The 15,349-nt window shown below is 36.3% G+C and overlaps 1 protein-coding gene across 3 annotated transcripts in view; it reads right to left on the bottom strand.

Moving 5' to 3' along the window:
- Positions 1–3,221: 3,221 nt before the first annotated feature.
- The window catches only part of ANLN (anillin, actin binding protein), a 29,648-nt gene continuing 17,520 nt past the window's right edge, over positions 3,222–15,349 (bottom strand). For 2 of the 3 annotated variants that reach the window (XM_068935892.1, XM_068935894.1), the window contains exons 18-25: positions 14,879–14,917; positions 14,525–14,546; positions 13,420–13,532; positions 11,682–11,735; positions 8,769–8,855; positions 7,103–7,210; positions 5,060–5,232; positions 3,222–4,633 (exon numbers count right to left, since the gene is read on the bottom strand). In XM_068935892.1, coding sequence (XP_068791993.1) covers positions 4,510–4,633; positions 5,060–5,232; positions 7,103–7,210; positions 8,769–8,855; positions 11,682–11,735; positions 13,420–13,532; positions 14,525–14,546; positions 14,879–14,917 — 720 coding nt within the window. In that variant the 3' untranslated portion in view covers positions 3,222–4,509. The remainder of the gene's footprint in view (positions 4,634–5,059; positions 5,233–7,102; positions 7,211–8,768; positions 8,856–11,681; positions 11,736–13,419; positions 13,533–14,524; positions 14,547–14,878; positions 14,918–15,349) is intronic. The other variant, XM_068935893.1, reaches the window with a different exon arrangement.

Below are 15,349 nucleotides of genomic sequence, written 5' to 3'. Positions count from 1 at the left end.
TGCTCTAAATTTGTCCAATGCTTAAGGCATTGGGTGTCTTCATGTATGATCCACCTCTTTAGTTACAGAACTAAAATGGAAGGCCTAGCCATACGTGGACCTGAGCACGCTGGCCACTGGAGATGCAGCTGATCAGTATTTTGAACAGGCAGAGGATGACTTGTAAGTCCTATCTTGATTGAAGCATGTATTTTGCTATCCTAGATCCTTCATTTTTGTTAGTGCAGGCACTACTGCATCTTTTATAAGATGAGAATTCCTCTGGGACAACTACTAATATTTGAGGAAACATTCGAGTCGCCTAACTTTAGGAAATCGAAAGGGAATATATACTCCTTAATTGAATGACACTTACTAATAAAGCCCCAATTCATTCAAGGCATTTAGATATTTCCAAAATATCAGCTGTTTCCCATCAACAGTTTCAGCTCTACAAAGGCATGTCTCAGGAAGACTGAGAAGTATTCAAAGTAGGAAGACGACACCTACCTGCTTCCTTTACAACTTCTCTCTGCTAAATAGCATAACATTCAATATACACTGGCCAGGTAGAACGTTGTATAACCATTTTTATTACCTATTCAGGCTTTCTATCTTTCATTAAAAATAGGAAAAGAACAAAAAAATCCAAGAGTATCCATGTGATTTTACTACAGACCAGGAACAGACAATTACTACAGACAATTATACAATCACATCAGATAATTTCTTATACACCAAAATACAAAAGCACAGCAATTAAAGGTGGGGGGGGGGGAGACAACACAGTATTTAGCAGCCAAATTTTCAGGCAATCTCACTACAAATTATTGTATTTCACTTGAGCTTCAGCTTTAATAATGCCAATTAGGAGTTTTACAAGCTAGTAAAACTGAAATTTCCTCAACTAAAATAATCTTCATGGCCCAGAGCATAGCATATTCAATTTATTGGCTTTTTCTTATCAGTGAACATCTTGAATCTCTGAACAATGTAAAAAAAAATTCTCATGAAGTTAAAATGACTTCTCAATTCAAAAAAAAAAATCTGAACTCCCTTTCATACCTGAATCTCAAAGCTCTTAGATTTGCTCTAGCAGTGTAATTATTCCATATTTGATGCAGTAAGGGTTTTTGAGGGATTTCATGAAATGGGCTTTCCACTGGTGAAAGAGCATTAACCAAAGTATATTTTCTCATTTCTCAGAGGCAATCTCTGCAATTCAGCATTAAAATTAGGCTGTACACAGAAACTTGATTTGTAACTAATGTAATAACTATTTGTGAATAAAGATGAATTTCTGGCTTATTAAGCCGTCACCTTTCACAACCATGATGTTTCCCAGTTATTTCAAAGAATGCAAAAAAAGCCAAAGATCCGCATCCTCAATCATTAGTCACTTACTAGTACCATTCTAAAAATAAGTGTTCCATATTCCAAGAAATTGTATTAAAAAAAACTTACTTATATCAAAGTAGTAACAGACTATGAATCCTAGTCTATTTTGTTAATTTAATTGTCTCCTGATCCTTAGATTCATTGAAGATGACAAATGCACGGGGAAGAGAAATCAACCACAGATGGAGGGGGGAATAAATAAAACAACAACAACAAAAGGTGTTGCTCTTGGAGAACTAAGTATAGTTCCATGATATTCAAGCTTTAGAGCAGTTCAGATTTCTAGAGGAAATGGTCTTTCACAGTCTTCTGCTCTCACCAGATCGGGACATATGAATACAGGGGGATTACATCATTTGCTAGTTCCAGTGCATTGGAAATTGGGAATAGCAGAAAAAAAAAAAAAAGAAGTTCCTAACTACTTTCAAACAAAGCTTTAAGTCTTTATAAAGAGGACAGTAGACACATTTATTTCTGATGTTTAGAACTAGATCCATAGCTACCTAAAGCTATTTGACTTAACTTGGTCTGGCCTCTTCCAAAAGAGATCAGCTACAAACATTGGGGGCAGGGAGGGGGGGAGAGAGAGGAAGAAAAGACCTGTAGCACTGAAAGCTCTCAGCATTGGGTGCTATGTTTATCTCTGATGCTCTTTCAAATGCTGTAGTCTTATTTGGGTTTATACTTTAGCAAAAATTGAGCTTATACCATGCAAGATCTCTAGGAGTCTGGGCTGCAGTGAGAGCACAGTCACTTTTTATTGTTATGATAGAGCACAAGTTTATATTGAACTGATGTTCTGTAGTCCCTCTGTTTTCACTATTCATCAAGGCTTCAGCACCCCAGCAGCCAAAAGCATTGCTGTAATAATTGTCTCCCCTCATAATAGCATTTTCCTTGCTTCCCCCTTGCCAACCTTGAGATACTCAGAAAGCAAACAACTCCTCTCCCCCCACCCAGCCATTTGGCAAAAATTTTCCACAGCTCATCTTTGAAAGTAGATGAGGGATAGAGGGAGGCACACAGAAATGCAAGTCAGTAAAGGTGTAAATGGAGGCTTGCTGGTAAATTAATGTCTCAGGCTTCTGCTGACTGCAGTAGCATGCATCAGCATGACTGACACCTTGTGCTTAGACCTCATCACCCAGGTCAGCTTTTCACACAGGAATCAACTCTTTGCTTTTCTAATTTGCATCACCTGTTACAGTTTGTAAGTTTCCTTGATGAGAATATTTTTTCATCTTAAGCAATGAAGAAACTCAGACTTGCTTCTATAATGGATAATAGTCCAAATAATCTTTTTTCCTGTTAAGAGAAATACCTGTCCTATACAGGAGTATATTACACCCTTTTTTATATATAGATATATCTGTATATCTCCATTCTTAACTCCCTTCTATGGACTCATTTTTCAGAATTTTATATTTAGTGATTTTTATTGATATCCTATAGGAAGTTTAAGGTAGGTAGACAGCCTATCATGTATCCACAGACGAAACTTGCTCTTCCACTGTTCATGCTGTATTACTACTTTCTACTCATGACAGATGGCAACAGAACTCTCTATTGTTCATACCCACTGAATTGCTTGTCTCTAGCAACCTCTACATTCATGTATTTTCCAGTCAGCTCATGGTAACTACCCATTGACAATCCAGCCTCCCAACAGAAAATTTAGTTCTGCCTGTACCTGAGGCATGATATTATCTTTCCAAATCAAGCAGTATTTTTGGATACATCTACTGAATGGAATCCTTTCCTAAATATTATGCGAAGTCCAGCTTTTCTTCTTCAACCTACCAATTAGTGCTTCAAGTGCATAGATTATATTAGGAGAAACAATGTAAAGTGTTTTATTGTTTATTTTAAGGGAATAAAATAAGTCAACACATAATTTGAAAATATTCAAAGACATCAGAAAAAGAAAACTAGGTTTAAAAACAATAGTACAAAAATAGCAGGATGAAAACAGTATAGCTGACAGAATTTAGTGTTTCAAGTGTGAATATATAACAGCAATAACAATTTTAAGTATTCCACTACTGCATTCACAATAGCGAGGTAATGAGATAGTATTTCACTAAGCCCAGTGAAAAGCTGTGAAAATTGCAAATTTGATTTTAACTGAATAATTTTGCCATTTTAATGATGGTCTGAAATACAATTCTTACCTGCGTTTATGGACATCTCTTTGAGGGGGAGGAAGAGCCATACTTACGGCCAGTAGAACATTAGTTAGTACATAGCAGCTTTGTAGTGTCTTATGGGAAAAGCAATTTTACAACCTATTCCTAGAATTCTTCTCCATTTGAGAACCAGTTTATACAAACCATGAGCTTCAGGAAACACTGACGTATACAATCTAAAACTAAAGTATTTAATATAGAGGTCCTAATGAAAATATTCAAGACCTTTCCTTTCTATGAAAGTGCAATATATTGCATACATAATTCCACACCTGTAAACCACATAGTATACATGCCATGCATTTATCCTTACCAGTTTGTATGAGAAGCGGCAAACAACATCTAATATAAAAGAAAGAGCTATGAATATATATGCTTTTCTTTTGGTCAGGAGAAAAGGACACTGTGCATGCAAGAAATACCTGTATCACATGTTGTAGAACAAAATCTACTGGTAACTTTTACGCCAGATCATTAGCAAAAAAAGTCTCCCTCCAAAACTAAAGTTCCTGTTTCAGCACCATGCTAAAGAACTCAGAGCTATTGTTACTTTTAGAGAGCTGAGTTATCCAGTAAGCTTGCTTTTTAAATTAGGCTTTCTTTCAGAAGTGTGATTTCCTGCAATAATTTAGTTGTTTCAAAAAGAAGAGAAGGCACTTAGCTAAAAATACTTCTGAGAAAGGAGGAGTTACTTAAATATTTACCATACTGAGAAACAACTAGTTACTTCCTGTCATACTCAAATGCTAGGAAGAGTTTAAAAATTCTTAAAATGAAATAAAAATACTGCATAACATAGTCCTGCATAATGGCATGTGCTCTCTCAAATTTAAAGCATTTTAAGTAACCCAGAGGGCCCTCCACAAATTTTCACTGCAATTTCTTTTTTTGTGTAGTTCGTATGGGTTTTCATCTACATATTTTCTTAATATTTCCCTTCCATAGTTTAAAGCTTTCCAATAGGTTTGTAGCAGGCATCGGGTTGCCACATGCGAAGGTCAACAAGAACTTGGTTGAGCTTTTGCATCCAGAGGTTACGCTCTTCTTTAGTATCAGCAGACAGCCAGTTCCTAAAAAGCAAGGAACCCAATGAATTTAATACCTATCTTTTTCCACCTCTACTTAGTTATGCTGAAAATGGTCAAATTGATCCTCAGTGGGAGCCCAAGTAGGGGGTGGCGGTGGGAAACGAAATCAAAATGTGCATAGTTCTACAAAAGACTACCAAGTTGCATGGCATTTTCACTTCTGAAAAATGAAGTTGAGTTCTTTGCTCTCAGAAGCCTGAAATGGGACGGTAGGGCAAAAAAGGGCTAGAAGTGAGCAAAACAACTTAAGCGTTATTCCAACATTTTAGCATTTAAATGAGCTTTGCACTGGCATGTCAGAGTAAGCTACCATGTTAGTAAAGCCCTCACACAAGGGTAAATTTTTCTGTGGCCATTAAAACACCACCCATGTCCATAACATACATAATATCATGATTTTTCACTTACTTCGTAACACAGAGTGTGTCTCTACATTGGCTGACAAGAGTCTCTCTGTCATCTTCCCTCTGAGGACGGACAGTTATTAGCTCAAAAGTGTTGGGACGGGCACAGAACTCTCTGTTGACCGGTTCAATCTGACGATTAGTGCAGTTAGCCAAGTTCATCCGACCCAAAGGATGCTGAAAGTGAAGTTAATTTGGTCAACAATATTGCAATCAAGACTCATTCTGCACAATGTATACTTTGACAATTTTACCATATTAAGGGAATAAAAAAGATCCAATTACTTCATATGTAAAATGGATTGCCTTTCTCACATTTAAAAGGGCCATGGCTGAAGCAAGATACTGCGGAGAATGGAATACGTCCTGCTCTGTCACCTACCATATAGTTAACAAATCCATTTACCATTGAGTTATGCTTAACCCCCTCCCCCACTTTTCTTTGTTTTAAACTAAAACAAAAACCACGCTTTGCTTTTAAACTCTCAGCTCCAAGAGAACTTAATAATAGAAGCCAGGTTTCAAACTGATAGAGCAAATCCTATCAAAACCTACAGAAATCAAACTCTTCAGGGTTTCAAAACGTATAAGCATACGGATTTATCTTTAAGCATGCAACTGAAGGCACCTAAGTTCAGAGTCCAGCTGTTCTAGCTCCCTCTATAGTCAACAGCTAGACTCCTTCACAGAGCATTTCAAATTTTAAGGCAGTTGTCTCTTTCCACTACATAGGGAGCCTCAGCTGTATGCCTAAAGTTAGTTACAGACCTTGGCTCTGATTCATCACACCTACAGAATGCCTCATCAGGGAAACATCACAAGCAGCTCTTGGCTTGGAAAAAAGCTTGCTATTTATTGTGCATATTCTCTATACCATTCTATACATAGTTAATATAACTTAGGTTATAGGAAAAAGGAGAACTCTGTTTCAAGGAACATTAGATTAATCGAGGAAATGGTTGCAAAAGTTGGCCTATTTGTGCATGGAAAATCTTCATTAAAGTAATTTTGTGATTTAAAGCAATCAATGCCCCACACTGATAGTTTTGAGCTACATCTATCTTTGCAAGGTAGAACGGTCATGGTGGGCAGAGGGAGAGGCATTTCATAAGGAAAGAGTTTAACTTTGAAGTAGAAGATAATATATCAAAAGAATATAGCTGACCCTTTCTCAGTTAGAATGACAGTGATAAAAAAAAATCTGGAAGATTTTTCAAGAACAAGAAACTGGGAAACAGCCCAAAGCTTCTTTCTTATGGACAGAAGCAGAATAGGAAACTTTCTTGCCCAACTCAATTTCTTGCCTATCTTTTATTACAGAAGACAGATTTTTTTTCCTCTCTCCTGGCAAGGAAAGAAAGTACATTGATATATTCTGGCAATGTCAACCTTCGGCATATGGTCTTCCTCTGTTAGGAGGGAAGAAACTAGACTCAGGAATCTGGACTGGCATAGAAGACCCACAAGGACCAGAGTTCGCCACAGAGTTTGGGAAAGAAAGTGTTCTGCCAACAAACAAGCAAGCCTTTAATGGTAAATTCCTTAAGTGAGTGAAAAAAACCCTCTTGAAAGCAGTCCTTAAAGGGAGCTTGAAATATTTCAGTACGTATTGCAGAAACACACTGTGGAGATAAGACGGTTCATATTAGTGACAAATGAACATCTCCAGTTTAATTCATTAGCCAGACCATAACTTAGGTCTTCTGCAATAACCACCAAAAAGCATCAGTTTCAGCTATACTGGGGAGCTGTAAGAAAACCATGAATGCAAATAGATTAAGCTTTAAGCACAGCTATGCTTCTACAACACAGAAGGATTGCCCACTCTAGTTCTTTAACACAAGTGTTAAAGTCGTTGTTTTGTCTAAAACTTAAGGTAACTGGATATAGTCTGCTTATTACAGAAGTCTGGATTAAGTTAAATAATCACTAAATCCGTCATTTGACAAGAGTAACGGAAAGCCTTAAGACTAAAGGGAACATTAAATTAGGGCCACACATGGACACACACACACTATTTAATCATGAGCTTCATAAACAGTACTACCTTTCGTTTTTCATCATCAGGGTATGTCCAGTAAGATATACAGTTTCCTGAGAGTACACACCAGCGTCTATGCCATGCTCCAAATCCACTAACATCTTCAAACATTGTCTAAAGAGAGAGAATGGATTAACTTTATACTTTGACTCTGGTTTGTACTAAACAGTTTTTATTTCCCCTACCAAGATGGTTCTGCTAGTATAACCCTTAGTGGAAATAAACTTAGAGTAGGAAAAAAATATACTGAGGTATATATTTATTTATAAATATATTTATTTTCCAGATAACTTAGAAAATGGGCTTATACTATCCATCTCAAGTCTGTAGCCTTACGCTCAAAACACACTTATCATTGCCACTTCAATGGAAGAGATTTTAATATTGACAGTAGTGGGTACTCCCATTATTTTAAGATAAGAGGGGGTTACTTCTAACAGTGGCTAAAAAAGTTAACAAAACATTTATTAGCACAATAGCATGAGTCATCATGATGAGGTATTTAAATCTTCTTTGACTTACAAATCAGGATTGCAAATGCAGTATTTTTGGCTATTCTGCATAGAGTCCAATAAATTTTTAAAAGCAGAAGTTGATTTTTAATGTTAATGTCGGCAGTTTATCTTAATGGATGCAGGATTAGGTGATTTCAAGGCCCATTTCCTTAATACTGGAATGGAAAGTTTAGTATTTATCTTCTCTTTGATCGCTCTTGAACCTGTACAGGACATTTTCTTCTAATTAATTTTGGTGTACTGCATTTTACACTCTCTGCAGTTCAGATCAGGCATTTTAATAGTGCCAAGAGTTTCCAATCCCTCACTCAAAAAAAGAAAAAAAGGCACGTCCACCATTCTTCAGGTTTTACATACTGCACAACAGAGGTAAAATGAAAACTAGTACACAAAAACATGGTAAATACTACAAGCACGTATAACATGTGCATCTAATGAAGTCAGTTCGATTTTTTTTTTCTTAACGTAAAAGATAAGGTGGCAGAAAGAACTGCTTTGGAGGAAAAAATTCTAAAAGAAATACCAACTTATGCATACACCAGAATAACAACAAATGCTACCGTTTTACTGAAGTATTTTCATGGTGCATTTACTGCCATCTGCTGGATACAAGCTCAACAGCTCCATCTATTAGACCCAAGTATGAGCTGTATTTACATTTTCATTTAAGGCCAGTTTTAGAGAGAGCACTGTTTAAAAATTTATCAAAACAAAAAGTGAAGCTTGTAAGTCAGAGTCCACAAAGTGGGGAAAAAAACACTCTTTTGCTAGAGAATTTTTTTTTACTAGGCCAAAAGTCCGAGATGTCTAGTAAAAACTTCTGGCAATAAAATTAGAATCTCATCTCACAAACAGACTATATGAAAAAAACTGCTGACTGAATGTCAAGAAAACAAATGAATAGCATTTAGAAGAATAATACATACTTTAGTTTACTAAAACTCTAAAGTTTTACTAAAAGTCAACAGTGCTAAAGGCAACTTTAATTTAAGCTAGTTCAGAAGATAAACTAAGAAATTTTGGGCATTTGGTTTAAGAGAAAAAACACAGTTTTATTAAACTTCACTATCATTACAAATACATGGGTGAAGTTGAAAGTGATTACACTTAATAAGCCCACTTATTTCTAAGAAAGGACATTAAAGTGAGTATCTTACCAAGAACCCTTTCTCCTCCACAGAAGAGTCCACTTGACATTTTAACTTTAGATATATGTGACCTTCCAAAGGAGACAAAAAGGGAACCTACAAAAAGTAGAACAATAATTATTTAATTTTGATACTTCTTATCAATACTACCAGTTCAAGCAAGCCACCTGCACCAAGATGTTAGCAGTGTGTTGTTCTTAGGATCTCCAGCCAGAAAGTAGTCAGTCTCGAGCAAGAGAGCTATTTCAGAGCTTTTCAAGACTTATTTGCTCATTAGTTTGCTCAGGACAGCTGCACAAACATGCTTCTATCTAGAAAAAACAGGCTTTCCAAGTATAGTTATAAACAACGGAAGGCAGTAGTCCACATCCTTCAAGCTTCTGCCTGTTTGACATTAAGCTGTTTGGAAAACATCAAAGTGGGCTTACACAGGATTGGTTCCTGGATGTCATAAGCACTTTTTGCTGATTTTGTGCCCACCCAGATAAGTATTTGTACACAAAAGCCTAGAAGGGGAAAAGCAATGCAAGCAGTTCCCCCCTTCTAGCACATAAGGTGCTGAAGATCTGCACTAAGTGATTTCTACCACAAGAGATTCCAAATCCTATCTTCTACTACTGAGGAAAGAGCAACCTAACTACTGTACCAGAGATTGGTTAGTGCTGATTCAGTATTCGAGAGGATTGAGGAGGAGCATGCAACCAAAACTGCTTTTTGATTTCTCCCAAGCCCACCATTCATTAACACCCCATTACGCTGAGTGCTCCCACCACTACTGTCAAGAAATCGCATGAATTCCCTCCATTTTCTACAGGAAAACCAGGAGACAAATTGCTAATTCAGAAGGCAAATAATCATTTGCAAGGCATTATACATAGGCTATATTATGGCTAATCTGAATAAGCACTACTGTCAAAATCTTGTTAAAAAATCAGAAATATAGGTGCTTTGTCCTATTAGATAAACCAGAAAAGTTGAGCATGCTGCTTAAATACAAGGAGAGAATACATTTTCTAAGGACTGCGCTCGCGTACACAATAATGAAGTAGCATTCAAAGCCATGGAATCAATGTCCATCAAACAGAAATAAGTTTTGCCAGTAATTAAGAGCAACACAAGTAGTCCTCAAGAGTTAAAGGTGTACATATTTGTAGGCCTCAGGAACCCTGTAAAACACTGGTGTCCTGCGATTAAAAACCGATCACCTTTGAATTGCAGGCATACTGCAGCTTCAGCCCAGACACAATATGCATCTGCATGAGCAAAAGAACAAGTCATTTGCACATATTAAAACTACACAACCAAGAGCTACACACATGGCTGGTGTACCTGGCACCATAGATGAGCACAGCAAAATTTTAAGCACTAGGTTAGGTTCTGCATGACCATAAAAAAATTCATATAGTCGAAAACTGCATTAATCCTGGATTTTCAATCAGCAAAGAAGTTAGAGCCCTGCATGCCACCTCAGGAAACGTTGGCTTATATCCAAACTACAGTAAAATTCATTTCCAACTAAAGTCCTCATGGAAGTTGAGCCAAATCCCCACTTAAAAGTTTGCACGTTTTGAATTCCTTTCTAACTTACGTCAGAACAGATGCATCTTTTTTTGTAGATTATGCAAAGTTAACTAGTCAAGAGCTGTGTGACAGTAAAGGATAAAGCTGTATAACAAAATCAATGTATCGATTATTCAGAGCATACAGTACCGTTATTAAAGCAGGTCTCGGAACATCCTACTGTATACATATAGAGAGTATAATACATGCTAGTCAGCAGTATATCCTTTCCAAGGCAAACTAGGCAGGAGACGAAAGAAAGCATTCTGCTGACTAAACAGCTAAATGAGGAGAAAACTCAAGCCCGTGACTAGGCTAGCCTGCCTTCTGGTGTGATCATCGAAATACCTACCATAAGAATAAATTGGCTTACTGTCATAAAAAAAAATTATCTGGAAAAAGACTTAAGAAACTCCTTCTTATAAAATTCTTGATGGTCATCTTAGGAGAGACAGGGAACTGGCTTATACAAGACAGCTTAACACCACTGTCAGCAACTGAGACATCTCAGGTCTCAGTAGGGGACACCAATAGGGGATATCAGGCATTTAAAGTTATCGCTTGTTTAACTTTGAGAAAAACATATGTAAAATTTGCTAAAATGTGTCTTGAGGAATATCTAAGGAGAATTAACTATTGACTAAATAAAATTGTACTTTCAGAGATTCAAGAGAAGTTATTTCTTGCTAGCATAACAATTTAAGTATTCCTAAAAACACAAAGGCTATACTAATCAAAATGTTTTTAAATTTATATTTGTGTATAAGAACCTCAAATTTCTGACTTTCAAAATTTTAGTTCCGTATGACTGCTTTTTGGTTAACAACTGTATTCAAACAAGATCTTATTCTATTAAGAAACGAGATTTAGTTCTTGAGCAACTCATTTTCTTCAGTGACAACAAGTTGAATTCATCCAGTATTTAGCATGGTTTCCCCCCAGTCCCCTACACAGTAGATAGCATCAGCTACTTGGGCAGGAGTTTGCCAAGAAGTTGGCCTAAATCTCCTAACTAGCAATCTTTAAAAGAGGCAATTTGTTTCAGAAGAAAAGCATTCCTTTAGTGATCTAGGAAGACTGCAGATATGCTAGTTAAGGAAAAGCCCTATGTGTCTTAAATAACTGAGTTCTAGCTGCATGCTTGGCATTGCACAAGACCAGAAAAAGAACTCTGCAAGTCTTAAAGGTTCCTAACATTTGTTATGTTTAGTTAGTATGTCTTTGCAAGCATTTTCTTAGAAGAATTAACAAAAAGCACATACACAAGAATACTGCAAAAAATTAAAGAGCAAATGGACATAAGCAACATGCACCAGGAAGCACTTTCCAATTTTAAGTTATAAACTAAATAACCATAGCAACCTTGTCTTGGAACATACAGCCCAATAGCTCTCTTTCCTCCCCTTCATAATTTATCTAGTGGAAAAAAGAAACATGCTCAATGTAATCAGTGCAAAGTTAAGTATTTAAAAACTGAAAACAAGTTACACACGAGTTCATTTCAGTGTTTTATACCCTTAATTTTAACACCGCATGGTATAAAAGGGAAAAATGAAAGTCATGCAAAACCACTGTGGTGGCAGTTTGATCCTTAGGTAGGAATGCATGGAGCAAGTTAAAAAGCAGCTGCTTGGTACTGCCAGGGCCGAGGCAAGGTTAAAGCTATGCAAAGGTCACAATTCTACCACCACCTCCCCCCCCCCAAAAAAAAGTCACCACAGAACCACACAGCACACTGATTAAAAAAAAGGAATTCCTATTCACAACTGTTGAAATTAAGCATCTGGGAAAAAAAAAAAACAAAAACTTAACCAAACGATGGTTTTTCTGGAACTCCATTTGAACACTGTGGTTGTGCTATAGTTTACTCACCCAGTCTGTATTCAGCAATTTAGGTTTGAATCTTTTTAGTTTATCCTTTGAGATAGGGGACTAAAGTAAAATCTGTTTCCCTATACCTCACAGAACAAGAGGCTTCCGATAACTAAGACATATGAAAAATAAGTACAACTTCTACAGGTAGGTCTGATTAAGAGGAATTTTATGCTAGAATCAATGCTGGTGCTCCTCGACTTCATACTATCAGTAATAGCAATTCAGCTGTTAGCTCAGCAAACAATTTCAGTAAAGGACTCTGCTCCTATCTGCCAGGAGTAAGGCTTCGGAAAAGCTATTTGGGATTTTTTAGATATTGTTTACAGTCTTGTGTGCAAACACAACCAATTGTTATTATTTCACCTCTCATCAAAAGCTGTAATTGCAATACTAGCGTTATCTCAATATGAGTTAATTAGCCAAGAAGAAAATTTATTCTTTTACTGCTGTTTGGATAGATAAAGCTGTAGTTTAGTACTACTATAAGCTGTCATAACTTTTGAATTAATTTAAGCTAGTTGAGGATAGCTGCTGGCATAAATATGCATTAAAATAGTTTTTTAGTATAAATTGTTATGAGGTTAGCGTTTACAATCAACATAAGTATGCAATTTTTATAACTTATAACAGTAAGAGCCAATAAACATGTTCTGTTTAGACAAGAAACTAGTGTTATACAACTTGATAACAGCTCTCTGGAAAAAAAAATTAAGATAGTCTGCTTCCACAAATTTAGTTGTGATATGAAAGACAATTCATACGCCTGACTATACCCATGTGATGATTAAGTCAATTAAATGCAGAAAACTAACAATAATGAAGTATTTGAAAACACATTAAATAGCTTATTTTAGGAGAACTGCAGGACGTTAAAAATAATATGAAGACCACATACAGAGATGACAGCCACGTACATCAATTTTCTCTCAGCAAAAGCTCTCAGTAACCAAATGCCTTTGTAATATTTGTATATCTTACACTGAGCTAGAGAAAAGAATGAACATCTGGTGTAATAACTCAAGTAGTCTTTTCTTTTGCATTTCAAATTTACATTTCAATCTCATGAAATTAAAATTTGAAGAATAGCAACAAATATATGTACATATGTATGTTTATAGTGGTTTCATTTTTAAGATAGTAATTTTGCCTGGAAATAGTAAACCAACATTCATTTTTGCAGTAATATGCAATTATCTTCGGATCAGTAAGCAATAATTTTCTTTACCTTGTCCAATGCAAATTTAGTATTTCCTACTGAAGACAGTGACAGCTTGTGGGATCCAACAAGGATGAAATTCGTAGTGCGCACAGCATTAGGGCCACCTGGACTGGCCATGGCTATGGAGGAAGAAATTCAAGACAGGTCTTAACACAATAACCCTCGCAGCACCTTAACTGTGTAGACAGTCTGCGTTTGTACTACTGTATAGGAGCCCTACTCAGTACTCCAGGAAAGCAATCTTTGCAGCACATCCTGGCAACACATTCACACAGGATCTGGGTGTTCACCATTCCTCCTCAGTATGTCCTTTCTCTTGGGAAGTAGCTTTGAAATGTAGGGGGACACAACACATTAAGAGGTCTTGGGGGACAGAGAGCATTGTAGGGCACACCTCCAAAGCATACATGCCCTGCAGTTGGATCTTGAGAAGCAGCAAGATATTTAAAAGTCAAATGCAAAAACATAACACTTTTGAAAAGAAGAGACATGTTGCAATCTTGCAGAAATTGTCTTTCCATTATATCATAGAAACAAGCACTCTGGCCCAGGCACAGAAATCAGTCCCAGTTGCAGCAGCATGTGAGACATCTCAGAGTAAGCTCCGGAGCTCCTTATTGCTGCCAACTTGTACTGAACTAGCTCAAGTATCTCAAACCGCAGGTACATAACAACATAAGCCATTTTGACAGTCACAGAAAAACTTCTACATATGCGCTGTTCCCCTTCTCCCTCAAGGGCCAGAAATACACAAGAACGTTGTTGAAAACACTACACAAAAGCAGTACTTCAGAGTCTCTTTATATTTTCAAGAACTTCAAGTTTGTTCTATATTACTTTGCCTGTTGACATCAGACTCTAGTTTAAAATCTTAAAATACTACAGGCATTTGATACCAGAAGCTAATTTTGATTTTTGAAGGGAGTTTCCACTAAACATAATGGTAAAAAAAGATATAAACACTGGACGAGTTTCTGGGCTGGCAAACTGACATAACTGTGTTTATCACTACCAAATTATCAGCTGTTAGAAGTATTACTTAAATAAATATACTATTTTTGACAGCAAGTGCTAACTTTCATTTTGGTATAAGTTGTTTAATTTCGCTTACCTGGGGTAAGAAGGGTGCTTTTCTAGAAAAACAGAAAAAAATTAGTGGAAAAGTTTTTGGCAATTTCTACAGAAAACTAAGGTTAGGTTCAAAAGAAACTAGATTTCAAGTACTTAAAAAAAAACTTAAAAATCCAAGTAAACGTGTAGTAACTGCATATTTCCAGCATTATGTATTTAGAGCAGTTACCTATTTCTTGAGCTGGTGCTGAAGAGTTGGCAGAAAACTGGACAGTTTATAGAGTTTCAAGTAAGGGACAACGCCTACTACAGGTACAGCCTTAGTCTGTGTGAGAATATGGCCTTTGGAAATGGTCATACTGATAACTTGTTGTAGTGTTACACTCATACTTACAGAGGTAATAGACGTTAATAATCTCTTTGGAGTAATAACCTACAAAAAGAATATAAAATAAATGTATTTGAATTTCATGCTATCAAATTGTCCATTACATTGGCATGTAAATTAGACAGAGAAACTACTAAAGGCTCATCTAAATCAATTTTGAATAGCTACTAGTTCTTGTTACGAGTCAGATATCCTTGTTTTTTGAACCTATACTGAACATAGCATGTCTCAGTGGAAGCTACATACCAACGAAATATTTATTGCAAAAAATTTAAGTTTAAAGTATGCATTAGCATGGGATGGCCTATGTGCATCTGAAAAACAATCTCAGTATGCTTTGTTGTTCCTGTAACAAGGCTTCATAATTACATTTGCTTATTAAAAGACAAGGACACAAACACAGTTTCAGTATGCTAATGTTGTATATTATTATGTATCTATATTTTCAAGTGAAAATCTCAATACAGAGAGTGTATA

The sequence above is a fragment of the Struthio camelus genome, chromosome 2, assembly GCF_040807025.1.
Source record: "Struthio camelus isolate bStrCam1 chromosome 2, bStrCam1.hap1, whole genome shotgun sequence".
In the NCBI taxonomy this organism is placed as follows: domain Eukaryota; kingdom Metazoa; phylum Chordata; class Aves; order Struthioniformes; family Struthionidae; genus Struthio; species Struthio camelus.
The sequence above is the reverse complement of the archived record's forward strand: the minus strand, read 5'-3'. Positions and strand labels throughout refer to the sequence as shown.